This window comes from Mesoplodon densirostris, chromosome X, assembly GCF_025265405.1.
Source record: "Mesoplodon densirostris isolate mMesDen1 chromosome X, mMesDen1 primary haplotype, whole genome shotgun sequence".
Lineage (NCBI taxonomy): Eukaryota > Metazoa > Chordata > Mammalia > Artiodactyla > Ziphiidae > Mesoplodon > Mesoplodon densirostris.
Window position 1 is genome coordinate 18,642,391 of NC_082681.1, and position 14,960 is coordinate 18,657,350.

General features: G+C 41.5%; 1 protein-coding gene across 1 annotated transcript in view; it reads right to left on the minus strand.

Moving 5' to 3' along the window:
- Positions 1–14,960, minus strand: part of ADGRG4 (adhesion G protein-coupled receptor G4) — a 139,162-nt gene that overhangs the window by 68,426 nt on the left and 55,776 nt on the right. The window contains 2 exon segments of the mRNA XM_060086393.1: positions 4,900–5,062; positions 6,782–6,998. Of these exon segments, the coding sequence (XP_059942376.1) occupies positions 4,900–5,062; positions 6,782–6,998 (380 nt within the window).

Below are 14,960 nucleotides of genomic sequence, written 5' to 3' on the forward strand. Positions count from 1 at the left end.
TAGAACATCGGAATGGCTCCATGTCCGTTAAATAAATTGGATTTGATATCAAAATACTTCCCATAAAGAAATTCCAGAACCAGAGAGTTTCCTAGTGAACCCTATCAAGCGTTTAATGAAGAAATAACACCAATGTTACACAAACTCTTTCTGAAAGGGTTTTATAAAGTAGACAAAACCCCAATCTAAAGCCTGATAAAGAAATTAGAAAAAAAAATTCAGAGCAACATCCTTCATGAATATAATTGCAAAAATACTTAAAACATTAGCAAGTTGAAAATCCCAATATATAAAAATGATAATACATCATGACCAGTAGGGTTTCTTCCAGGAATACAAGATTGGGTTAAGATACTAAAATTAATGTAATTCACCATATTAGAAGATAAAGGAGAAACGTCAAATGATTATTTCAAGAGATACAGAAAAAGCATTTAACAAAATTCAACAACCATTCACAATAAAATTTTTCAGCAAACTAAGAACAGAAGGTAACTTCCTCAGTCAAATAAAGGGCATCTAAAAAACAAAACAAAACAAAACCATGGCTAATATTACAGTAATGGCAAAATAGTGAACACTTTTCTCCTGATATCAAGAACAAGACAAGGATGTCCACTTTAACTACTTTTATTCAACATTTTATTGCAAGTACTAAAATCAAAATAAGGTCAAAAAGAGGAATAAAAGGAGTAAAAATCAATAAGGAAGACGTTAAACTGTCTCCATTGTCAGATGGCATTTCACAGAAAGGCCTAAGGGATCTTTTAAACAACTACTACTACTAATAGGTGAGTTTAACTAATTCATAGGATACAAAATTCAGATAGATGATAGATGGATAGATAGATGCCAGATAGATAGATAGATAGATGGATAGATAGATTGATAGATAGAGATAGGTGATAGATATAGATACAACATATCAATTTTATTTTCAAATACTTGCAGCAAATAATTAGAAAAGTAAATTTAAAAACAACTCCATCTGCAGCAGCATCAAAACCCATAAAATATTCAGAATAAATTTAGCAGAAGACATGCAATACTTCTCCACTTAAAACTACAAAACAGGGCTTCCCTGGTGGCGCTGTGGTTGAGAGTCTGCCTCCCGATGCAGGGGACACGGGTTCGTGCCCCGGTCCGGGAAGATCCCACATGCCGCGGAGAGGCTGGGCCGCTGAGCCTGCGCGTCCGGAGCCTGTGCTCTGCAACGGGAGAGGCCACAGCAGTGAGAGGCCCGCGTACCGCAAAAAAACAAAGAAACAAACAAAAAAAAAACTACAAAACATTGCTGAGAGAAATTAAAATAAACCTGAATAAATGTTCCTGGATAAATGTTACAAGACTCACTATTACTAAGAAATCAATTCTCCAAAAATTGATCAATAGCTTCAACTCAATCCCAGTAAATCTCGGCAAGTTTTTGTACAAATTGATAAGCACATTTGAAAATTCACATGGACATGCAAAAGGCCTGGAATAACCACAGCAATCTTGAGAAAGAACAAAGTTGAAGGAATCACACTACCTGACTTCAAGACTACAGGAATAAAGATAGTGTGATAATGGCATAAGAATCTATTGGGTTGGCCAAAAGGTTCCTTCGGTTTTAAAGTAGAAATAAAAGACACATTTTTCATTTCCACCAAGAACTTTATTGAACAACATATTCACTGTTTTGTTCCACTACCTCCTGACATTTTTCAGGCAACTTCATAATTCCATCTTCCCAAAACTTTCTTTTTCAGCAAAGTCCTGTTCCAGGTGCCTTTTACAGTCTTCCAGGGAACTGAGATTTTTTCGATTAAGAGAATTTTGTAAAGACCAAAATAAATGGAAATCCGAAGGGGTAATGTCTGGTGAATATGGCGGATGAATCAGAACTTCCCAGCCAAGCCGTAACAGTTTTTGCCTGGTCATCAAAGAAACATGCGGTCTTGTGTTATCCTGATGGAAGATTATGTGTTTTCTGTTGACTAATTCCGGATGCTTTTTGTCAAGTGCTGCTTTCAGTTGGTCTAATTGGGAGCAGTACTTGCTGGAATTAATCGTTTGGTTTTCCAGAAGGAGCTGATAATAGAGGACTCCCTTCCAATCCCACCATATGCACACCATCACCTTCTTTGGATGAAGACCGGCCTTTGGTGTGGTTGGTGGTGGTTCAGGTCACTTGCCCCACGATCTCTTCCATTCCACATTACTGTACAGTATCCACTTTTCATTGCCCAGCACAATTTGTTTTAAAAACGGAACGTTTTCGTTACATTTCAGTAAAGAATCGCATGCGGAAATGCGGTCAAGGTTTTTTTCGCTTAACTTATGTGGAACCCAAACATCAAAGTGATTCACATAACCAAGCTGGTGCAAATGATTTTCAACACTTGATTTGGATATTTTGAGTATGTCGGCTATCTCCTGCATGGTATAGCATTGATTGTTCTCAGTTAATGTCTCGATTTGATCGCTATCAACTTCAACTTGTCTACCTGACTGTGGAGCATCATCCAGTGAGAAATCTCCAACGCAGAACTTCACAAACCACTTTTGACACGTTCAGTCACAGCACCTTCTCCATACCCTGCACAGATCTTTTTTGTGCAGTTCAGTTGCATTTTTACCTTTCTTGAAATGATAAAGCATAATATGCTTAAAATGTTGCTTTTTTTCTTCCATCTTCAATATTAAAATGGCTTCACAGGGACTTCCCTGGTGGCGCAGTGGTTAAGAATCTGCTTGCCAATGCAGGGGACACGGGTTCAAGCCATGGTCCGCGAAGATCCCACATGCTGTGGAGCAACTAAGCCTGTGCGCTACAACTACTGAGCCTACACTCTAGAGGCTGCAAGCCACAACTACTGAGCCCATGTGCCACAACTACTGAAGCCCGAGCGCCTAGAGCCCATTCTCCACAACAAGAGAAGCCACTGCAATGAGAGGCCCGCACACCGCAACAAAGATTAGTCCCTGCTCTCCGCAACTAGAGAAAGCCTGTGTGCAGCAAGGAAGACCCAACACAGCCAAAAATAAATAATAAATAAATAAATTTATTTTTAAAACTGGCTTCACAAAATTTCACCAATTTTGATTTGTTTTTTTTAATGCATGCCGATATGACAGCTGTCACAATACAATCTAACAAAATTGTCTCGAATGAAGTTAAAGGCAATTAGGTGCTACTAGAGCCATCTTACGGAAAAGAACAAATGAACATTTTGGCCAACCCAATACAAAAAAATTAATGGAACCTAATAGAAAAGCTCAGAAGTAAACTTACATTTACATGAGTATTTGATATTTTGTCAAAGGTGCCAAAGCAAGCCAATGGGGACAGAAAAGTCTTCAATAAATAATGCTAGAATAACTGGATATCTATATGGGACAAAACTAACTCCAAACCATACACCACACCATACACAAAATTAAATTTGATTAATTAGGATTATAGTCCTAAACATAAAAACAAAAACCATAGATCTTTTAAAGGGAAGTATAGGAGAATATCTCCCTGACCTGCTGGTAGGCAAAAATTTCTTAGACAAGTCATATATTGTTATTCATAAAAGAAAAATTCTGATAAATTATACCTCATCAAAATTAAAACTTATGATCATCAAAAGACAGCACTGAAGAAATGAAGAGGTAAGCCACAGAGAAAATATTTTCAAAACGTATATCTGACTTGTATCCAGAACTTGCAAAATGTACTTACAACTCAATAAGAAGACAAACAACCCAATTGAAAAATGGGCAAAAGATCTTAACAGATACTTCACCAAAGAAGATATACAAAAGGCCAATACAAAAATGAAAAATCACTCCACATCATTAACCACTTTAGAAAATGGTATGGTAGGTTCTTACAAATTTAAACACACATCTTATGAGCCAGCAATTCCATTTCTAGGTATTTACTCAAGATATATGAAAACATATGTCCAAAAACTTTTACATGAATCTTCAATGCAGCCCTAAACATAATAGCCCCAAACTAGTAACAATCCAAACAATCTGTGGTATATCCATCCAATGCAATATTATTCAGCAATAAAAAGAATAAACTATGGAAACAAAAGAATGAATCTCAAAAACAAATCCCATTATAGTACCTGGAACAAGCCTTATACAAGACAGTACATATTATATGATTCATTTATATAAAGTTCTAGAACAGGCAAAACTATGGTTAAAAAAATATCAGAACTGTGGTTGGCAATGGAAGTAGCAGTTGCAGGGATTGACTGGGAATGGGCACAAGGGGACTTTCAGGGCTGATAGTAATGTTCTATATCTTGATAGGAGTTTGAGTTACACAGATGTACATATTTGTCAAAAATCAGAGAATGTATACTTCAAATTTATGCATTTCCCTGTATGTAAGTTTTATAATTTTTTAACTATAAATTTAAAAATGTTGCTCTCCCAAATTGTTCTGAACATGGGTTGGTGGCCAAAGGCTGAGGTAGTATGGAGTAAGGGAAAGGGCCCAGACTTTAAAGCCAGACAGACATAAATTTGACTCCTGGCTCAGCCATTAGGCTGTGTGTCTTTGGGCAAGTTATTTAACTTCTCTGTTTCCTTATCTGTACAGATAAAATAGTAGCACAATGCCCAACAAATACTAAGTGCTCCATAAATGGCAGCTAATGATAAACTGACATTTGAGATGATTTGGGGCCACAGGGCCAAAGGTAGTATCACAGTACAACTCATGGACACCATTCCAACCAAGGTGTTGGCCTACTAAGGGTTATATATGAATCTCCCCTGGGATATTTGTATTTTATAAGATTCCCTGAAGGTTATAAAATGTACCCCGTCTCCTTCCAAGGAGCAAATGAATGAAGACTTGGAGCAGTGCTTGGTTGATTGGCTCTCAATACCCTGAGCTGCACCCACCTCAGGGTCTGTGCTTTCTTTGTAGGAGTGAATGCTGAAGGTCATGCCTTCAAATGTGTGGTCCACCCGCAGGACAGCCAAAGCCAGCTTGACCACCGTCAGATTTGCTGTCCTCCCACGAAACTCCATCTTATGACCAGCACACTCAATTATCATCAGAATTCTGCAAGGACAGACAGATAGAAAAGAGCATTCCTAACTCTTTAATGTAAAACCCATCCTCCTTCCAAGATTTCCTCAATGTAAGACTTTTCTTTGAGTTTTAATCACTATCTTTGTATTGTTTAGAAATTAGTAGATAGTTTCTAATGTACAGCGAAGTGGAGTTCCCTGTGCTATACAGTAGATTCTCATTAGTTATCTATTTTATACATATTAGTGTACATATATCAATCCCAATCTACCACTTCATCCCACCGCCCCCTTTCCCTCCTTGGTGTCCATACATTTGTTCTCTAAATCTGTGTCTCATAAAACAACTATACCCCAATAAAAAAAATAAAATAAAGGGGTTTGTTAAAGGCAAAAAAAAGAGAAAGAAATTAGTAGATAAGAGCACACACTTTGGAGTCAGAGCAGCTGAACTCTAAAGCTTAGCTCCTCTAATTTCTAACTGTGTGGGCAAATCAAATGACCTCATCGAGCTTCAGTCTCCTCACCTGCAAAGTAAATAATATGAGCTCCCATCTCAAAAGATTGGTTTTGTTTTTGTTTTTGTTTTTGTTTTGTGGTACACTGGCCTCTCACTGTTGTGGTCTCTTCCGTTGCGGAGCACAGGCTCTGGATGCGCAGGCCCAGTGGCCATGGCTCACGGGCCCAGCTGCTCTGCAGCATGTGGGATCTTCCGAGACCGGGACATGAACCCGTGTCCCCTGAATCGGCAGGTGGTCTCTCAACCACTGCGCCACCAGGGAAGCCCTCAAAAGATTGTTTTAAAGTTTAAATGAAATTGATATATGTAAAGCCAGATCTTGCAGGGCTTCATAGGCCAAGAAATTTGGATTTTAGTCTATATGTAGCAGAAAGTCACTGAGTGGTTTTAAAAGCAAGAGAATGACATGATCTGATATATGCAATAAAATATCATTCTGGAGACTGTAGAAGATAGACCATAGAGAGGCAAGAGCAGAGGCTGTGAGACCAGTTAAGAGGTTATTTTAGAAGGTCAGCTAAGAGAAATGGAGCTAGGAATAGGGTGGTTGTGGTGGCGATGGAGAGAAGTAGATGGATTCCAGGAATATTTAAGGGATTAAAAAAAATCATGTACAGTGCCTCGTACAACACTTGGTTATTGATTGGCTGTGAGGTACAGGGAGGTAACTAGTGTCCTTCTCAAGTTTTTGCTTGAGCATTGGGTGGATGCATTTTATAGAAATGGGGAACATTGGGGGAGCACCAGGACTGGGGAAATAGATTGGATGTTTGGTTTGGGGTAACTATTTATTTGGAAAGTTGCTATCATTAAGATTCAGTTAGAATTTGACTGCATTCTTTCACAATTGGGATTCCAGGAGGATGACCCCATTGTATTGTACCAACAGAGCTTTCAATGCATAGCTACCTAACCTTTAAAATTGGTGATGACTGTATGCAAAGGAATTAATACTATATATTTTAAATTTTTTTTTTTCTTCCTTTTTGCGGTATGTGGGCCTCTCACTGTTGTGGCCTCTCCCGTTGCGGAGCACAGGCTCTGGATGCGCAGGCCCAGCGGCCATGGCTCACGGGCCCAGCCGCTCCGCGGCATACGGGATCCTCCCAGACCGGGGCACGAACCCGTATCCCCTGCATCGGCAGGCGGACTCTCAACCACTGCGCCACCAGGGAGGCCCTATTTTAAATATTTTGAAATAACTTATTTTACCAAAGTATTAGTACTTACTCATTGCTTGCTTCCTGCAAATCAGATGCTGAATTGTTTTGCTTTCCCAAAGCAGAATTAATTATTTGTAATATAGTCTGGGTTAGCTTCATACTTATCTCATCACATTGTGAAATATTGGACACTTTCAAAACAATAATCTTTGTTTCTTCTTCATCCAGAAGAGTTGATTCATTGATTAAATTTAAAATGTGCTCTGCAACATTATTCGCATTCTCTGGGGAAAAAAAAATTGAAACGTAAGACCTGAATTACCTAGTTTGGGTCCATGCTGTTCTGCTTCTTTCCCTTTAAAAAGTAAAGGCAGTGAAAGGGAAATATATACCAAGTTAACAAAATTCACAAAAGGAAATGCTGGACCTTAATTTCTACAATCGATGGAGTCCCAGAAAGTAGCACATAAGTCAAATTTTTATTCATTAAATCCTTTTTTAAATACTCCCCCAGGGAAACCTTTCTTGTCACTAAAGATTATCTTGCAATTAGAGTCTAATTAAGTTGACTTTTGAGTATTGGATTGAGTTAAGTAGATCCCACCTGTACTCAAATATCACACTCAGTCTGTGTTTTCATAATCAAGGATGGTGATTATGTTTTTCTGTCAAAAACCAGCAACACACAGAACAAAAGCAAATATGGACCACATAACAATAAAAAGCAACTTAGATCTTTCTAGAGAGTGAGAACAATAGATATTAATTCATCCACTTTTTTTTCTTCGCTTTTATTATGGAAATTTTAAAATATGCGCAAAAGTAGAAATAATAGTATAAAGAATCCCCATGTACCTCATGAATCACCTAGCTTCATTGACAAGGGTCAAGGAAGAGCTAATCTTATTTTATCTACAATCCCACCTACCTTCCCTCAACCCCAGATTATTTTAAAGCACCACCCAGACATCATATCATTTCATCCATGAATACTTCAGTATGCATCTCTAAACCAAAGGACCCTTGTTTGTCAAAACCACAATACCAGTATTATTTCTTTTAAAAGTTAACAATAATATTCAACATCATCGAATATTCAGTGTTCAAATGTCTTTATATCTCATAAATGCTTTTTTAAAATAGTTTTTTGTTTGGATCATCACCCACTGTTAAAGAGCTTCATTAAAGAAATACAAAACTAGGCAAAATTAGATTTTAGTTCGATATAACCTATATAAAGCTGGGCTCCCTTGTGGTGCCCTCCTAGCTTAAAACACTCACATTCAAGTCCAGTAATCAAAATATAATGGAAGGGCTTCCCTGGTGGCACAGTGGTTAAGAATCTGCCTGCCAATGCAGGGGACATGGCTTCAAGCCCTGATCCAGGAAGATCCCACATGCTGCAGAGCAACTAAGCCCGTGTGCCACAACTACTGAGCCCGTGTGCCACAACTACTGAAGTTCATGTGCCTAGAGCCCGTGCTCCACAACAAGAGAAGCCACCACAATGAGAAGCCCACACATCGCAATGAAGAGTAGCCCCCATTCACCACAACTAGAGAAAGCCCGCATACAGCAACAAAGACCCAACACAGCCAAAAATAAATAAAATAAAATAAAATAAAAAAATTTTAATATATAATGGAAAATAATTGAAAAATACATTCTATTGAGAAAAATTTCAGAGAGATTACACTCATAACACACTTAACCCAAGTTACATTACAAATAACCAACTCTTTCTCTGTTTCTCCCTCTCTTTCAATGTCCTCCACAGTTGGCAGCATCTCCCCAAATCTCTCTCTCCTACCCCAAGCCTTCCACAACTTTATCCCCAACATAGCCCACACAGGCTATTTTTTTCTTTCTCCCCTTTCCCTCTCATTTCTTGCTTTATTCCCCCTCATCCTTACAAATAACTATCTGTCCTTGTCAATGTAAATTAAGCAATCTTAACTGAGATCCTCTCAATTTTCCCTCCTTAATCATAACCCCAATCTGGCCAACAGTGGCTTACATAGGGACTTAGGTAGCAGAGTTCTCTCTGAGATGGAAGGAAGGGAGAAGATTGAATAAGTTGAAATTACTTCAAAATTAATAATTTGTCCCTGTTACATCTATCTTCTGGTCAGTTAAAGAAACTGAGGAAACAATAAGTCTAGGGATGGAAGAAAAATAGAGCATGCTCATTCACAGATCTTTCTACTGCTCTTATTAAGTTGTTCAAGCTTTGTTGTAAATGGGATAACCAGAGCTGCCTACCTGGGTCATTATTCTTTGGGCTTCAGTGATGTGACTTCACTTCATGCAGTCCCTGCTATGGCAGAATGAAAGTAAATAACAGGCCAGTGGAAGACTAACTATATTGTGGAAAGTAATTACAGACTTTTCATTAGGAGTTGTATGGTTTTTAAGTAAAATCCAGGACAAATCACACTCATTGTGTAAAAATTCTAAGTCCCCAAGCAAAAGCAACAAAAGGAATCCTCCCTTATTAGCTGTAGAATAAATAATCTCCATTGCTTGAAACAGTTAAAATTAATCTGCCAGTAATTACAACAATCAAAACAATAACATCTGGGACTTTCCTGGCACTCCAGTGGTTAAGACTCTGCACTTCCACTGCAGGAGGCACGGGTTCGATCTCTGGTCCAGGAACTAAGATCCCACATGCTTGTGAAGCCAAAAAAATAAAAAAAAACAATGACATCTGTTATTTATTGAGCAATTTCCATAGGCCAGTCTTCTAGGTATCTACCACTGCATAACAAAAAACCCCAAAACTTAATTACTTAAGACAACAATTTATTGTTATCTCTCATGGTTCTTTGTGTCGCTAACCTCAGCTGAGCACTTCTCATTTGGAGTCTCTCATTCAGGCACAGTCAGATGGCAGCTGGGACTGGAGTCATCTGAAGGCTAGGCTGGGCTGGAGTCCAAGATGGCTCCTTCACATGGCTCACAGCTGATGCCACCATGGACTGGTCTGTTAAGGTTGTTATCGTTTGGGGGTCCCTTGAGTCATTTGAGGCTCCTCCCTACACATGGCCTCTCTCACTGGCTTAGGCTCAGTGGTACACTGGATCCAGGTTATGGTGTACTGGAGGCAGCTTGTATCAACACTTGAGAACCAACTCTTACACTTTCAGGAATTTTGTGAGCCATTATTAAAAGTTAAATTATATGAACTTATAATTAAATAAATTATATTAAAAATAATGGTGGTACTCAGAACTCATCACTTCCTAAATATTTTACTACATTTTAATAATCTATGTTCTTGTGACTGTTTATATCTACTGTATCCGTGCATCTCTTACCAACTTTATGTTCAGTGCTACATGTTGTAGTTTTGTATTCAGCCTTGGGAGGAGTATTACACCAAGGAAATCAGCATATACTACAAATTATTACCTTTTTTCCGTAGAGCTGGCTGTTAAACGTTTTCCAGCACACAACTGTTTGGACTACTTATAGCATGGTGTCTGGTTTCTGAGAGGAAGAATTCCAAATGAGAGCATACGAAGAGAAAGGAAGTGGAAGCTTCCAGTCTTCTTAAAAGTTAGTCCCATAACTGGCATAGTATCACTACTGCCCAATTCTATTGGGCTAAGCAGTCACAGGCTAGCCTTGATTCAACTCCCGGTTGACAAGGAGGGAATGAATTGATGGAGGCTGCTTTGGAGACGAGATACCATAGCAGGGCATTACATGTACATTTCTTAAATCTGCTCATCACAATAACCCTGTGTGGTGGGTAATAATATTATCCCCTTTATACAGATTAAGAAATTAAGACACATGCCGCGGAGCGGCTGGGCCCGCGAGCCATGGCCGCGGAGCCTGTGTGTCCGGAGCCTGTGCTCCACAACGGGAGAGGCCACAGCAGTGAGAGGCCCGCGTACAGCAAAAAAAAAAAAAAAAAAAAGAAATTAAGACACAGAGGTTCTAACCCAGAGTTTAATTCAGGCCTGCTTGATTCCAAAGCTAGTGTTCTTCAATATCACTTCCTACTACAGTGTCTGTGCCTTTGTTTCTTTTCTCCATGGTGTTGGGGGTTGGAACAGCTATACTTTGCAGGCCTTCTCCCTAACATCCTGTGAGTTACACTGTTCTCTCTCAATGACACACTCTCCTGCCCTGATGGTGGGATGAACACAGACAGAAGACAGTTTTGTGAAAAGTTCTAGCCAACTTCAGAGTGTGATGCATCCTCCATATCTACAGAACTTTGAAATAAGTGTACTTTTTCTAACTGTGAAATTAAGGAGTTATGTGAATTGAGGATTTAAGTGGGGAACTGATGAGTTTTCTCCAACCAAGATATCTCATACTTGTCAGCAAGATCAAAAGCTAAAGAAAAATTGTTTCAACATGAATACATTTTTCTTTCCTTAACTCTACTCATTTTTCATTAAGCTCCTACCTTACAAGAAGAGAAGGATTCCTCCAAAGCTAATAAGTTTGATAGTTTATTTTTCAGTTATATACCTTACAGCCACCCTCTAACTGTTCTGTTTCTCTGAAGATTTTTTAAAATAAAGTGACTTCTGACAGTTAATTTTCTAAAAATCCCAACCCAATGCAATGCTTTTGTTGTTGTTATGGTTGTTAGTTAACTTTTTCTTCCACAGAGAAAATTCTATTAGCATGTCTAAGAAAAATGTGTCACTCAGAAGGAGGGAGGCCAGCAGGAAACATAGACCTCTCTGTCTTGCTGCCCACTCACCTCAAGCTGCAACACCCCCTCTTGCCCTGACTCATGATTTCAGATCTAGAAATCATCAGAGTTGTGCTTGCTTTTCTAATTCCTCTAGATATTCCTTGGCAAGGATCTCGAATTTACATCTTCTGCAAAAAGACAAGACTCAAGTTCACTGCCTCAGGGCTCTTCCCTGGCTCTTTTGTAGGGCACTGGAATGGATGCATCTCAATTTCCAACTCTTCAGGATGGGAGGAACCCACTTTATGCAGTAGAGCTATGCCTGACAAGGTGTGTATAAACTGAAATTCTGTGAGGAAAACCTTTATGCATACTTAAAAAACACTGATAAGGAGAGGTAGGCCTTTCAGGATGGTGGTGAAAGGATAAGCTTGGGGAAAAGTTCACCAAGAGAGAGATCTATTGTGTTGGTCAAAATTAGCAGACAATCATTCAAAGTGTCTGGAGATTGATGGGAGTTCTTACAACAGCTTGAGAAGCATTTATTAAAGAAAATCTACAGAAATTTGTTAAGTTCAGTGGGAGGTCATGGCCTTTGAGCTAGGAACTGCACCCATCCCCCACAGCTCTGCCTTGTGGAGGAATCTTTCCACTGGGCTAGGCAGCCAAGTGGTACTCACCATCTCCCCCAGGTCCCTCGGGTGGAAGAACTATTCTGAGTAGATGCAACAAAAAGAATAAAATAACTAGGAGTAAACCTACCTAAGGAGACAAAAGACCTGTATGCAGAAAATTATAAGACACTGATGAAAGAAATTAAAGATGAGGGCTTCCCTGGTAGCTCAGTGACTGAGAGTCCACCTGCCGATGCTGGGAACACAGGTTAGTGTGCCAGTCCGGGAAGATCCCACATGCTGCGGAGCGGCTGGGCCCATGGTTGCTGAGCCTGTGCATCCAGAGCCTGTGCTCCACAACGGGAGAGGCCACAGCAGTGAGAAGCCTGTGTACTGCAAAAAAAAGTGAAAGAAATTAAAGATGATACAAACAGATAGAGAGGTATTCCATGTTCTTGGATTGGAAGAATCAGCATTGTGAAAATGACTCTACTACCCAAAGCAATCTACAGATTCAATGCAATCCCTATCAAGCTACCAATGGCATTTTTCACAGAACTAGAACAAAAAATTTCACAATTTGTATGGAAACACAAAAGACCCTGAATAGCCAAAGCAATCTTGAGAAAGAAAAATGGAGCTGGAGGAATCAGGCTCCCTGACTTCAGACTATACTACAAAGCTATAGTCATCAAGACAGTATGGTACTGGCACAAAAACAAAAAGATAGATCAATGGAACAGGATAGAAAGCCCAGAGATAAACCCATGCACATATGGTCACCTTATCTTTGATAAAGGAGGCAAGAATATACAATGGAGAAAAGACATCCTCTTCAATAAGTGATGCTGGGAAAACTGGACAGCTACATGTAAAAGAATGAAATTAGAACACTTGAGCCCGGAGGAAGATGGCGGAAGAGTAAGACGCGGAGATCACCTTCCTCCCCACAGATACATCAGAAATTCATCTACACGTGGAACAACTCCTACAGAACACCTACTGAACGCTGACAGAAGACCTCAGACCCCCCAAAAGGCAAGAAACTCCCCACATACCTGGGTAGGGCAAAAGAAAAAAAGAATAAACAGAGACAATAGGATAGGGACGGGACCTGCACCAGTGGGAGGGAGCCGTGAAGGAGGGAAGGTTTCTACACACTACAAGCCCCTTCGCGGGCGGAGACTGCAGGTGGCGGAGGGGGAAAGCTTCGGAGTAGCGGAGGAGAGCACAGCAACAGGGGTGTGGAGGGCAAAGCGGAGAGATTCCGGCACAGAGGATCGGTGCCCTCAGGCACACACCAGCCCGAGAGGCTTGTCTGCTCGGCCGCCGTGGCGGGCGGGGCTGGGAGCTGAGGCTTGGGTATCGGCTTTCAGTCGGAGCGCAGGGAGAGGACTGGGGCTGGCGGCAGGAAGAGAGCCTGAAGGGGTTAGTGCACCACGGCTAGCCCGGAGGGAGTCCGGGGAAAGGGTCTGGAGCTGCTGAAGAGGCAAGAGACTTGTTTCACTTTTGTTTCCTGGTGTGCGAGGAGAGGGCATTAAGAGGGCTGCTTAGGGAAGCGCCGGAGACAGGCGCGAGCCGCGGGTAAGGCGTGGACCTCGGAGACGGGCGTGGGCCGCCGCCGCCGCCGCCGCCGCCCCCGCGGCCCGCCACCGCCGCCGCCTGCCGCCGCCCGCCGCCGCCGCAGCCGCGGGGCCTGTGTGCGAGCGCGGGTCACTGTCCGCCCCGCCTTCCGGGGGACCTGTGCACCCCGCCACTGCTGGGGTCCCGAGACCCGGGGACGGCTTTCCTGGGAAAGCGCACGGAGCGCCATGGGCTGCTGCAACGTCACGCCGGCCTCTGCCGCCGCAGGCCCGCCCCACACTGCGCGCCCCTCCCTCCCCTCTGCCTGAGTAAGCCAGAGCCCCCGAATCAGCGGCTCCTTTAAACTCGTCCTGTCTGAGCGAAGAACGGACGCCCTCCGGTGACCTACGCACAGAGACGGGGCCAGGTCCAAGGCTGAGACCCGGGAGCTGTGAGAGCAGAGTCAGGGAAATCTCTCTGTGCAGCCTCGGAGGCAGCGGATTAAAGCTCCACGGTCCATTTGATGTGCCCTGCGTCTGTGGAGTGCATGAATGGACAGCGAATCATCCCAAATTGAGGAAGTGGACTTGGAGGACAAGATTTAAGACTTTCCCCCCTTTTCCTCTTTTTACAACGAATTATTCCAAAGTAAGGAGGTGGACTTAGAGAGCAAGATTTCAGACTTCTTGCCCTTTTCCTCTTTTTACAACGAATTATCCCAAACTGAGGAGGTGGACTTGGAGAGCAAGATTTTTGATTTTTCCCCCTGCTCTCTTTTTGTGAATGTGTATGTGTAATCTTCTGTGTAAGATTCTCTCTGTATAGCTTTGCTTCCACCATATGTCCCAGGGTTCTATCGGTCCGTTTTTGGGGTTTTTTTTCCAATAATTACTTTCTAATTTTAATAACGCTACTATATTTCATACTTTATTCTATTTTACTTTACCTGCTCTTTCTTTTTTTCCTACCTTCCCTTCCTCCCTCCCTCCCTCCGCTCTTCCTTTCCTTCTTTCTTTTTCTTTCCTCCCTCCCTCCCACCCTTCTTCTTTCCACTTTCTTTTTCTTTCCTTCCTCCCTCCCTCCCTCCTGTCTTTCTTTCTTTCTTTCCTCCCTCCCTCCCTCCCTCCCTTCTTCCATTCACTCTTCCTTTTGCTTTCATTGCTCCCTCCCTCCCTCCTTTCTTTCCTTCTTTCTTTCCATCCTTCCTCACTCCCTCCCTCCTTTCTTTCTTTCTTCCTTCCTTCCTTCCTTTCTTTCCCTCTCTCTTTCTTTCTTCTACTAATTCTTTCTTTCTGCTTTTTCTCCCTGTTATTCTGAGCCGGGTGGATGAAAGGCTCTTGGTGCTGCAGCCAGGAGCCACTGCTATGCCTCTGAAGTGGGAGAGCCAACTTCAGGACACGGGTCCA